The 13387-nt window shown below is 36.8% G+C and overlaps 1 protein-coding gene across 1 annotated transcript in view; it reads left to right on the forward strand.

The window, feature by feature from the left end:
- CD2AP (CD2 associated protein) overlaps positions 1-13387 on the forward strand; it is a 144952-nt gene that overhangs the window by 105089 nt on the left and 26476 nt on the right. Inside the window, exons 9-11 of the mRNA XM_003404448.4 lie at positions 2563-2667; positions 4919-4955; positions 6071-6133. Of these exons, the coding sequence (XP_003404496.2) occupies positions 2563-2667; positions 4919-4955; positions 6071-6133 (205 nt within the window). The remainder of the gene's footprint in view (positions 1-2562; positions 2668-4918; positions 4956-6070; positions 6134-13387) is intronic.

Below are 13387 nucleotides of genomic sequence, written 5' to 3' on the forward strand. Positions count from 1 at the left end.
CTGGCACCTGGTGAGCAAAGTTTTATTGTCTGTCTTTGTTATCAATGATTTATTGGGAATTCTTTTTTATAATTTTTATTGTGCTTTAAGTGAAAGTTTACAAGTCAAGTCAGTCTCTCACACAAAAACTTATATATACCTTGCTACATTACTCTCCCCTTAATGAGAGCCCGCTCCATCCCTCCACACTCTCTTTTTGTGTCCATTTCACCAGCCTCTAACCCCTTCTACCTTCTCATCTCCCCTCCAGGCAGGAGATGCCAGCCTAATCTCAAGTGTCCACTTGATCCAAGAAGCTCACTCTTCACCAGCATCCCTCTCCAACCCACTGTCCAGTCCAATCCATGTCTGAAGAGTTGGCTTTGGGAATGGTTCCTGTCCTGGGCCAATAGAAGGTCTGGGGGCCATGACCTCCGAGGTCCTTCTAGTCTCAGTCAGACCATTAAGTCTGGTCTTTTTATGAGAATTTGGGGTTTGCATCCCACTGCTTTCCTGCTCCCTCAGGGGTTCTCTGTTGTGTTGCCTGTCAGGGCAGTCATCGGTTGTAGCCAGGCACGATCTAGTTCTTCTGGTCTCAGGATGATGTAGTCTCTGGTTCATGTGGCCCTTTCTGTCTCTTGGGCTTGTAATTACCTTGTGTCCTTGGTATTCTTCATTCTCCTTTGATCCAGGTGGGTTGAGACTCATTGATGCATCTTAGATGGCCACTTGCTAGCATTTAAGACCCCAGACGCCACTCTTCAAAGTGGGATGCAGAATGTTTTCTTAATAGATTTTATTATGCCAGTTAACTTAGATGTCCCCTGAAACCATGGTCCCCAAATCCCTGCCCCTGCTATGCTGGCCTTGGAAGCATTCAGTTTATTCAGGAAACTTCTTTGCTTTTGGTTTGGTCCAGTTGTGCTGACCTCCCCTGTATTGTGTGTTGCCTTTCCCTTCACCTAAAGTAGTTTTTATCTACTATCTAATTAGTGAATACCGCTCTCCCACCCTTCCTCCCTCCCCTCTCTCGTAACCACAAAAGAATGTTTTCTTCTCAGTTTAAACTATTTCTCAAGTTCTTATAATAGTGGTCTTATACAATATTTGTCCTTTTGCAACTGACTAATTTCACTCAGCATGATGCCTTCCAGGTTCCCCCATGTTACAAAATGTTTCACAGATTCCTCACTGTTCTTTATTGATGCGTAGTATTCCATTGTGTGAATATACCATAATTTATTTATCCATTCATCCATTGATGGGCACCTTGGTTGCTTCCATCTTTTTGCTGTTGTAAACAGTGCTGCAATAAACATGAGTGTGCGTATATCTGTTCATGTAAAGGCTCTTAGTTCTCTAGGATATATTCCGAGGAGTGGGATTGCTGGATCGTATGGTAGTTCTATTTCTAGCATTTTAAGGAAACGTCAAATTGATTTCAGAAGTGGTTGTACCATTTGACATTCCCACCAGCAGTGTATAAGTGTTCCAGTCTCTCCACAGCCTCTCCAACATTTATTATTTTGTGTTTTTTGGATTAATGTCAGCCTTGTTGGAGTGATTGGGAATTCTTTTTACCATCATATCCTGTTTTTCTATTTTAATTCACACCCACAAATTTCTGTTCTCACTTCTCATTCCACCCTTTTCTATTTTTTTTTTTTTTCTTTTCCATCTACTGTTTGGAGCACCGTTCGTAATATTGAAAGAAAGAGAGGAAAAATAGGGAAGGAATCTAAATGTTCATCAATGTGAAAATGGTTATGAAATTCTTCACACTATAGAAAATAATGGAGCTGTTTCAAAGATTGAGGTAGATTCGTACTTACCCGCAATGAATTCTAAGGCAAAATGAAGAGAAAGCTCAATCGTATTGGGTGGGAGGTAGGGGTGGGGCAGAACCTTTTAATAGCTTTGTCATATAGGAAAATTATAATTGTTTGTTTTTGCTGTAACCTTGAAGAATAATTTTTGGAATTTTTTACTGTTTGTTGTCAGATGGTTTAGGGTATGTAATTGCAAATTGTCACACAATTTGGACTGATGACACCTAATTTCTCATGCAAGGGTAGGTGTTGAAAAGGAACCGTAGATGATCTTGTTAATTAGTAAAGCAACTGAATAATATTGATTAATTTCATTAGTGTATAAAATGTTAAGAATGTTAGATGAGATACAGTTTGGAAATCCCTTCCTTCCTTCCTTCCTCCCTCCATCCCTTCCTCGCTCCCCACCTGCCTCCCTCCCTCCTGAGCTACCCACCTGCCTCCCTGCCTGCCTTCTCTCCCTTTTCCCTCCTCCCCTGCTCCCCTCCTCTCCCTTCCTCTTTCCTCCCCCTTACCCATTCTTGAGAACCTTTAAACCTTGTAGACTAAATTTTAAAATTATTTGACTTACTTAAAAAAAATTAAATTATAATTTTGAAGTAGTAAGTGGGAGAACATTGTCTTTTAGGAAACCTCATGACCTTTTTTTTTTTTGTAAAAATATAGTTGAATTATTTTGCTATTTTGTTGTAAACTTTTCTCCATTTAAAGTTAATTCCTGTTGTCTTAATTATTCTTTGTTTTGTTTTTTTAGGACACTGGAGAGGCTGGCTGGTGGAGGGGTGAACTTAATGGAAAAGAAGGAGTGTTTCCAGACAATTTTGCTGTTCAGATAAGTGAACAAGATAAGGACTTTCCAGTAAGCTTTTGTCAATGATGACAATACTTTAAAGAACCTTTTAGCAATATTTTTTTTCCAAAAACAGATTTTTTTTTTTGCATTGTTAATGATTTTTATGAAGGGGGTTCCAGATTTATATATTCGGGTAAAAATTATTTGAATTATAGTAAAACAAAATGAAGTTTCAGTTCTGTGTTTTATTTCTGCTTTTTTCCTCTGAATGTGGGAGGAAGACCTGGCGATCTGCTTATGTAAAGATTAACCCAGTGCCAGTTAATAAAGATTACAGCCAAGAAAAACCTATGGGGCAGTTCTTCTCTGTCACATGGGGTCGCTCTGAGTCCTTATGACTCAATGGCACCTAACAACAACAGCAATATACTGAAAATTAACCTCAGACAGCATTACATGATAATTAAAAAAAACTGACCATGATAGTGGATAAATTAATGTTTGCCTGAGAAAAATTGTATTTTTGTTTAATTTTGTTGAAAAGTTTTAGTTTAAGCTTCTGTTGATATTACTATTATTGGATCAACATATTCTTGGTAAGGCAAGAAGCAGAGTCTTTCCTTATATTTCTATCTCATTTATCAAAGAGAAAAAAGCAACATTGAGTCATTCGTCAGTGATCTTTTGCCTTTCTACACCTTGATCCCCTTTTTCCCTGTTAGAGGGATCCAATTTAGTTTTTAAATAGAGAGAAAGAGAGAGATAGCAGACACATACAGCAAGAGAGACTACCATATTTGGTTTAAACCAGTGAAAGGCTATGTAACCTTTGTTTTCATTTAATTACCGGAGGTACCCTATGGAGACTTAGGCTGTTTTGGAGCTCTTCCTTTGCTAGATCACATTCAGTATTGGTTCAGCCTTCAGAATGCTTTACTTTTATACATTCCTTAATGAATACATTTTCCTGCTTGTATTGGGTGTTTTTACAATATTGCTTATCTGTTGTCCTTAATTGTAAAGTCAAATTCACATACTTAGAAATGTGCCTTAGTTAAATTTTTTAGACATAAAATTAACTCTTAAAAAGAGTGAATGCTTATAAATTCAAGAGGCTTTGAATAAATTGAGAAAAATAGGCCTTTGGCTTTAACCTTTTTTTGGAGAATTCTGAAGAATTAATAGTGAAAACAATCTATTAATTAGCTACTCTACTTTTATCCGTTTTTTAAAACAATGTCTCTCTCTCTCTTTTTTTTTCTGTCCCTCCCCTACCTCCTCCCTACCAACCCTTATTTGTGAAATGAGGTAAAATTGTGGATAACAAAACCAAACCCAGCCCTTTGCCCTAAGTCAATTCCAACTCGTAGTGACACTGTAAGACAGAGTAGAACTGCCCCATAGGGCTTCCAAGGCTGTAATCTTCACAGAAGCATACTGGCACATCTTTCTTTTGTGTGGTGGCTGGTGGGTTCAAATCGCTGACCTTTTCGGTTACCCTGAGGACTTAACTACTGTGCCACCAGGGCTCCTTAAAATGGTGCTTAGGAATCTTAAATTAGAGGAGACAAGACAAAATATTCTTGGCAATTAGTAAGGTTTTTAGGTTTATCCAACCCAATGATAACTTTTGAAATATTTGATTAAATTTTGATCGAGGAGGAATTTGTTCTAACAATAATTTTTCTGTCAGTGACCCTTTGTGGAGATGTTAAGATCTTAGCATTTTCTGTGCCTGGCTACCACCACTGATTGCTCTGACAGGGATCACAATAGAGGGTCCCGGGCAGAGCGGAGAAAAATGTAGAACAAAATTCTAACTCAAAAAGAAAAGACCAGACTTGCTGGCCTGACAGAGACTGGAGAAACCCTGAGAGTATGGCCCCCGGATACCCTTTTAGCTTAGTAATGAGGTCACTCCTGAGGTTCACCCTTCAGCCAAAGATTTTGAACAGGCCCATGGAACAAAACAAGACCAAAGGGGCGCACCGGCCCTGGGAACGGACTGGAAGGCAGGAGGGAACCGGAAAGCTGGTAATAGGGAACCCAGGGTTGAGAAGGGAGAGTGTTGACATATTGTGGGGCTGTTAACCAATATAATAGAACAATGTGTGTACTAACTGTTTGATGAGAAACTAGTCCTGTAAACCTTCATCCAAAGTGCAATTAAAAAAAAAAAAGATCTTAGCATTTTGTAATGGGATGGGATGAGGAGAGACGCTCATATACTTCAGATTATTAATGATCAGAATTGATTTTACCTATAAATATTTAATATGTAAGTGTTTAACCATTATTATTTTGCCATTATTAACAGAAACCAAAGAAACCACCACCTCCTGCTAAGGGTCCAGGTATGTAAGAAACACAATGTTCAGATTGCTTTTTTCATGTTTTTAAATACTGAAATAATGAAATTGGATCTAGTTTAAATAGTTTTATTGGCAAAAACAATTGTGATGTGCTATACAAAAGTTTAAAAATATGTAAAATTGAGTGTTCGCGTGAACTAATGTGTCTGAATTTTTTAAAGTACAAATGGTGTAAAATAAGATTCTTGAATATAATTAGGATAGTTTATTTATATTTAGTTTTGAGTTAAAAAATTGATCAAGTTTAAACCTGTTTTAATAAACTTGATATATTGACTTGGCCAATTAGTTATTCTACCTTTTCAGATCAAATCCATTTGTTAATGTCTTAAACAAATACTAATTATTTACTCTTCCTTAAATAATGTGCTAAAGGGTTAGATAAACTAGAAGAGTTTTTTTTTTTGTTTTAACAGTTTAATAGATTATGGTACAATTAGAAGTGTCTTTCAGAGCCAAAGTTTTGTAGTCTGGCTCCCTGTCTATTTCTGTAAGACCTACCCCCAAATTTTCTGATTTTTACAAGTATAGTACAATTTTTTATTTCTTAAAAGATTTTTTTATTCTTTGGATTAATCCACATTTCTCCTCCCCATGGATTCAGCTTTGTATTTGCTGATGTAATCCCAAGCAAGGAAAGCGTAAATAAAAGGTAATTTTTATAAGGGTTGGTGTTGCAGGCTTACTCTAAAGCTGCACTGTTCAATATGGTAGCCACTAGCCACATGAGTCTTTTAAAATTAATGAAAATTAAATAAAATAAAAAATTTGGTTTCTTAGCCAGTCACATAAACCACATTTCAAATGTTCAGTAGTCCAATATTGGACAATACAACATTGGAACATTTCCATAGTCATAGAAAGTTGTACTGGACATTGCTTCTGTAGAGGATGTGAACAAGAGGATATGACAAAAGAAAGGAACTGTTATCAGAGTTTTTACTTACTCAGGGCCATAGGTCCAAGATTAGAAATTGAACCCAGCGATTCTGGTAACAGTGTTGTTTGTATTAAACCATGTTGTCACCTGGTGTAATTTTTAAACTAAATTCTTTTTAATCGTTACAAAAAAATAAACTTTATGTTTTTCGCCTTAGCTCCAAAGCCTGATCTGATAGCTGCAGAGAAGAAGTATTTTCTTATAAAGCCTGAAGAAAAAGGTGAGGCTGTTTTTCTACTCTCAGAAAAATAATTCTTTGTTTCATTATTGTCATTGTAAAGAAAAATGTCTCTTTACACTGCATCAATTACACTGATTTTTAACAGGTATTCTGTATTTGCTATGCTGGGAGTTTTCTGGGAGAGAGTAGTTTATCAAGATTGATAGGAAGTTAAGTTTTACTCAAACTGATAATTTATATTCATTAAAAAATTGTCATATTTGATCATAGTTATTTTAAATAATGTATAAGAAAAGAAAGCATAAAACAATTATGCTTTTACTATTTTTATAGTGTCTTAGTTAAAATAATTTTTTAAGAATTTCCCTGAAGAAGTACAGAGTAAGTTTCTGTTTTGTTGTTAGGTGCTGTCGAGTCGGTTCCAACTCATAGAGACTGTATGTAGAACAGAATGAAACATTACCCAGTCCTGCGCCATCCTTATAATTGTTGTTATGCTTGAGCCCATCGTTGCAGCCACTGTGTCAATCCATCTCATTAAGGGTCTTCCTCTTTTTTGCTGATGCTCTGCTTTACCAAACATGTCCTATTCCAGGGACTGGTCCCTCTTGATAATGTGCCCAAAGTACGTGAGATCAAGTTTCGCCATCCTTGCTTCTAAGGAGTATTCTGGCTGTACTTCTTCCAAGACAGATTTGCTCGTTCTTCTGGGAGTCCATGGTATATTCAGCATTCTTTGCCAACACCGTAATTCAAAGACATCAATTCTTTGGTCTTCCTCATTCATTGTCTAGCTTTCACGTGCAGAAGAGGCGGTTGAAAATACCATGGCTTGGGTTACATGCACCTTAGTACTCAAGGTGACATCTTTGCCCTTTAACGCTTTAAAGAGGTCTTTTGCGGCAGATTTGTTCAATGCAGTACATCGTTTGACTTCTTAACTGCTGTTTCCTTGGGTGTTGATTGTGAATCTGACTAAAATGAAATCCTCAATAACTTCAAGTTCCTGGTAAATATCAAAGTGATTTATTATGTAGTCTTTAATCTGACTGCATATATTTGTCATGTAAATTTGGAAAGTTATTCCAAGGTATAATATGTATTTTGTTAAAAAACATTACTCATTTTGTTGTTGTCAATTTGGAGAATATACCTACTTCCCTTTATACAGAAAGATCTGCAATGGTTGACATGGATGAACTTGCATACTGTTTTAGAATATTTTAGTTTGTACTGCCAGTGTTTTAGTTTTGCCCATCCTTGTCTGTTGCCTAAGTGTTATTGTAGCCTTTTAATTTCTCTTTCTTCATTCCCTTGTCTAACTATACTTCATATTGTTGCCAGATTCATTTTTCAGATCAAAACCGAAAGTACAAACTTAATACCCTCCAGGAACTGACTGCTAAGTTACATTTTTGGTGTCATCTTCTACGCTTTTCATTCATTAAATGTACCAACCACACTCTCCATTCCCTGAACGTGTCATGAAACTTCAGAGCTTCATCTCATTCACGTGTTTTGTGCTCAGCGTGGAAGGCAAACTCATTTTAAAAGATATATATATATATATATATATCCAAATGTAAGAACTTTATTGCTGGCTTTGCTATGTACAGCATGATAGCCGCCTTATATTCACCTCTACCAAAAGATAGGGGTTTTGTTAAAATTGAGATAATGACTTTGCATATTCCCTAAAATCAGTCAGTTGATCTTATAAACAAAGTAGAAGACAATGCATTTGTATTGCATTTATCTGTTCTGAATCCTGGCCGTGATGGAATAACAGGGACTGAGTTTACCCTCCTGCTTGAACAACTAGACCACAGAACAAAATACATGAAATAATGATTTTTAGACGTTGGGCAACAGGCAGCTTTGGACTGTGATCACTGAGAGAAAAATGATTTTAAGTGAGTCCTCCCCGCCTGGGCACCTAGAAACAGTTTATGGGCAGGAGAAAAGAGGAAGTGAAACAGAGCTCGGTGTCTGTGTATTTACTTTGCTATGCTGGGCGTTTTCTGGGAGAGAGTTGTTCATCAGGGTTAATAGGAAGTTAAGTTTTTACTCAAACCGATAATTTATATTCATTAAAAAATTGTATTTGATCATAGTTATTTTAAATAATGTATAAGAAAGCATTAAACAATTATACTTTTATTTTGTAGTATCTTGGTTAAAATAATTTTTTAAAAATTTCCTTGGAGAAGTACAGAGTAAGTTTCTGTTGCTAGGTGCTGTCGAGTCGGTTCTGACTCATAGCGACCCTGTGTACAGCAGAACAAAACATTACCCAGAGAGTTGAGGAGACAGAGAGGCCAAGGCTGCTGCAATTTTTGGAACAGAGTGTCAGAGTGGAGAGAGCTGCAGACAGTGCTCAGAGATCTGTATGGGGCGTAACATGAGGTTCAGTATTGATCTACACATGCATGAAAGGAAACTTTTGTAGCTGGAGAAATAACTGCTGGAAAGTATGAGGCAGAACATTTTGTGGAACTCACAAATATTTCAGTTCTCACAACTCAGGGTGGAAAGACCTTATGCACAGGGCATCAAATAGAGTCCATAAAAGGGTAAAGGAAAGGCTTAGACTTAACACCTTTGACTAAAGGCTCCTTTACCTTGAGAACAGATCTAACTAATTCCAGAACAAAGTTTAATACCATTTCGATGAATGTGACTAAATTTAGCTCCCAAGATTGTAAAATTCACGTGTCTTTTATCTGATCAAAAATACCATGCATACAAAGAAGCAGGAAAATAAAAACCCATAACCAAGGGGAAAAATTAGTTGATAGATCCAGAAATGGCAGAGATCATGGAAATAGCAGGCAAGGACGTTAAAACAGCTATTATAAGTTTATTCCATGTGCTTAAGAAGGTAGAAGGAAAAATGAACATGATGTTGAGAAAAATGTAAAATATTAGAAAGACCTAAGTTGAACTTTTATTGATTAAAAAATACAGTACCTGAAAAAAAAAACAAAAAACTAAATGGTATTACCGGCAGACTAGAGACTGCAGAAGAAAAGATCCGTGAACTTGAAGACATAGCAGTAGAAAGTATCCAAAATGAATAGGAAAAAGAGTGGGAAAAAAGTGATTGGTAGTAGTAATACCAGGCAGTCTTCCTTAAGTACAATTGGGGTCCCTGAAGGAGAGGAGAAATAGCGGGGACAGAAAAAGCATTTGAAGAAATAGTGATTGAAAACTTTTCAGGTTTGTTGAAAAGTATAAATCCACAGTTCCAAGAAACTCAGTGAATTCCAAGCGTAAGAAACATAAAGGAAACCACCTTAAGGCACATCGTGATAAATTTGATGACAACCCATGACAAAGAGAAAATCTTAAAGCCTGAAAGTAGCTGTCAACTTAGAGTTCTGTGCCCAGCAAAAATACCTTTCAGAAATGAAGTCAGAAGAAGAGCTTTCAGGCAAAATCTGAGAGAACTTATGGCCAGCAGACCTGCAATACAAGAAATGTTAAAAGTAGTTCTTTAGGCAGAAAGAAAATGATACTAAATGGGCATTTGGATCTATATAAAGTAATGAAGAATGCCAAAAAATGGTAAATATGAGTAAATATAAAAGACCTTTTTTTTTTCTCGTGTTTAAACATCCTGAACAGTACCCAGACTCTTCATTTGAAAAGTTCTTCTCATTAACCTGACATGGCTGTAAGAGATCTAGTGAAAGTAATAGGAAAATATGAATGCTTCCATGTATTTTTCATTTACTTGGTCTCCATTAGGGTAATTACATGATCTTTTTTTTTAGTCTAATTTCTTTGCAGGAATCTTTTTTCTTTTCTTATCATTGTGTTTTAGGTAAAAATTTACAGTGCAAATTAGTTTCTCATTCAAAAATTTATACACAAATTGTTTTGAGACATTGGTTGCGTTTCCTGCAGTGTGTCAGCACATTTCCCTGCAGGAATCTTTTTAAGCCACTTGTCAACTTTCTGAAGACTCCTTTAGTTAAATTCAAACCAGACAAAATTATACTAAAATTCACTTAACTGTATTCATTCAAACCATGAAATGTCACAATATGTAGATAGGAAATGATGAAGTGATGGTAGAAGTGTCAGCATCTCCACATCGTGAACTTCCACTGTTAGTACAAGAAATCGCTTACAATGCTGTGCCAGTGACCTTTGGATACGTGCGTTGTTAGAGCTAGTGTTAATCTGTGTTGAGTATCAGTAAGGAGTTAATGATTTATTTTTAAATAAAAACACATCGAAGTTCTACCTGCACTTCCACAATCAACAGAGTGAGGTTTTTCAAACCATGGGTAGGGCCAATTTGAGGAACATTAAGCCTCTGACAAGGAAATAGAGTATTTTCCACAAGTACGCGTGTTCGTGACTTTTATTTTTCTTCTCGACGTTCCACAGAAGATGTGCTTTGAAAAGCTATTTTGTTGGGTAAAAAGCACTACTAGAAACCATGGGTCACCCTTTTACCCTTGACTCTTAAGTGGCCCCCTATGGTTTCATGGAGCATTTTCCCAAATCTTTAGAATGGAAGTTAATAGCTCCCTCAGTCTGTGGGAGCCCTCATTGTCTACAGGCTACCTCAAGTAACCATGTGGATTTTGTCAAAGCTGTTCAGCAGTTTCTGCCCCCTATTATTTTCTCAGGAGCCCTGGTGGCAGAGTGTTTAAGCACTCTGTTGGTAACCAAAAGGTCAGTGGTTTGAAACCACCAGACACTCAACAGGAGAAAGATACTGCAGTCTGCTTCTGTAAAAACTTACAGTTTTGGAAAGCCTGTGAGGTAGTTCTACTCTGTCCTATGGCATCTCTAAAAAAAAGGTTGGAATTAACTCTACTGCAATGGGTTTTTGTATTTGCTTGAATAGACTTAGAGTGATGACCATGCTGTGCCCCAGAAAAGAGCACTTTGAAACACTAATTATCCTGCTGTTTTGGGAAGCTTTTCTTAGATATATGTTTCAGTAGCTCACTTCTTTCTTGGTGCCCCCATTTTATCTTTGGTGTGGAGTACATAACGATATGAAGGGAGGAACTTTCATTTATTCTCAAATACCAGCAAGTGAGGCATAGGCATAGGCATAGGCGAGAACATAAGAAAGGCTCTATTAGGCTTCTAAAAAGCCACTGCTGACGAGTCAAAATCACTTAAACCTTTATCTCTACAAGTCCTTCTTCTCCAACCTCCCTGCTGCCCGAATCACACCCAAAGGAGGGCCGTAAAAGGCTGTCAAAGCCTAGCTTGGTTCCACACTTTTTTTTTACTGGTAGAGGCAAAGGACTTGTGTCCCAAGGGCATTTCTTTGAGGGTTTCTATTACAGCAGAGGTACTGAATCTGCCTTCTTGTATTTGAGTTGATTTATAGGCAGGATGTAACCAGATGATACATCCCTCCAAGCAGAGATTATGCACCAGTGTGGTTATGATGGTAATCTAGTTTCCTTATTCATAGACTAGAGAGAGTTGTGGTAACAGATGTTCCTTGAGATTTTGTTTTCGCCGCTTCTCACACAGACTTTAGGCTGGCATTAAAGGGCAGCAAGTTACTATGGCTAGGATGATACAGACACATGCTAACGATTCATCGATGGCACACGAGGTTGCAGATATTGAGGGCCTGATTAACTGATTCCTGGGACCTTCAGTGCCAGTAATTGAATTGCGATGCTTACTCTGTCTCTTTGAAAAAGCGCGGGGCCCTGTTGCCTACGTGTAGTTTACCTATTACAGAAGGTGGTTGTGGCTGATACTGGCGCCCCTCCCCTCAAAAGGCCCAGTAGCATCATTAATTCACTCATTCACTGAGCTAAAACTTAATGTGGGCTATTCATTTTCAGAACTATTATTCTTTTACTGTCTTATTCTCAGCTCTCTGGGCAATCATATACAAAAAGGCTCACAGCTTCGACCACCATCAGTGTGCTGCTGATTCTCAGTCAGCATTTGGTTGGATTTGTGCACATTTCTTGCTTCCTTACTCTTCTTTCGCATTTCACATTTTTGCCTAAAATACATTTTTAAAAGAATTTCTTTTATGGAGGATCTAAGCAGAACCTCCATAAAGGAACATGTTTTGTTTGTGAAACATGTTTTGTTTGTTCAAGAATATCTTTCCTCCTTATTCTTGGAAGATATTTTTGTCTTATACTGTATAGAATTTTAAGTTGGCAGAATAGGCGGCCTTGGTACATAATTCAGCATATTGCCTAAAGTGAAAGTCTTGAGGCAATCGTTAAATATCTTTGCTTGACTGTAGATTCTTACACAAATCAGTATTCATATTTGTAAGTGATTTGTTATGTTCTGTGAAACCTTGGTGTAGTATGGTTTACTTTGGTGTAAAATTAAAATCAAGGTCCACGTGTTTAAGACTCATTTAAGGGCATTTCCTATTGGAAGTACTGAACTCAAATGCCTTTTCATCTGTGAACAATATGTAGTGTGGAGAATGAATCAAGAGCTGTGGCAGGGCTTTATTGTATTTTATATTTAGTGTGCTTACCAAAAAGGAAATGATACTTATCTCTAATTCTCTACAAAGAACATTTTGATACCTGTTATATTACTCCAGTTTGAATCTAAAAGTAATCTTTACTTTTTAAGAAGTAGTGGACAATATCCTTTATTTACACTTACCCACATATGAAATAGACTTCTAACTAAATGTTAAACACACAGTAACATGGAGTCAGTCAGTACGTACTTATGAGGCAAGTGGCTTGTGCCAGTTTATAGGGAGATTTTTTTTTAAAAACATTAAAAAATTTTTTTTCAGTTATAATAGTGATATTCTGATGATTGCTAATTGAATAGTTACATGCATAATACTGAGGAGGTTGTGATTATGCAAAGACTTAGAAAATAAACAGAATATGATGACTGGAAAAGTAAAGATGGTTCCAGGTCTCAGAAAGAGCATACGAAAAGAAGAAAAAGCATGGCATATTCAGGAAATGGCTGTAGACACCCTAGGAGGCATTTTGAGAATTAAACTGGAAAGGTAGCTTTGTACAGTTATTCTTAATCCTAGCTATGTATTAGAATTATCTGGGTGTCTTTTTAAAATATACTGATGCCTAGAATCTTCTTCAGACCACCAGTTAAATCAGAATTTTTACAGTGTGTCACTCAGGTATTAGTATTTTTAAAGCTTTCCAGATAATTTTAACGTGAAGACAAAGTTGAGAACCACTTGTTTAGGCCGTGAAAGGCCTTACAATGTTATGGCAAGGAGTATATGTTTAACTATTTGTTTATATTTTGCACTGGATGAAAACAAAACAAACAAAAAACCGT

The sequence above is a fragment of the Loxodonta africana genome, chromosome 1, assembly GCF_030014295.1.
Source record: "Loxodonta africana isolate mLoxAfr1 chromosome 1, mLoxAfr1.hap2, whole genome shotgun sequence".
Classification (NCBI taxonomy): Eukaryota; Metazoa; Chordata; class Mammalia; order Proboscidea; family Elephantidae; genus Loxodonta; species Loxodonta africana.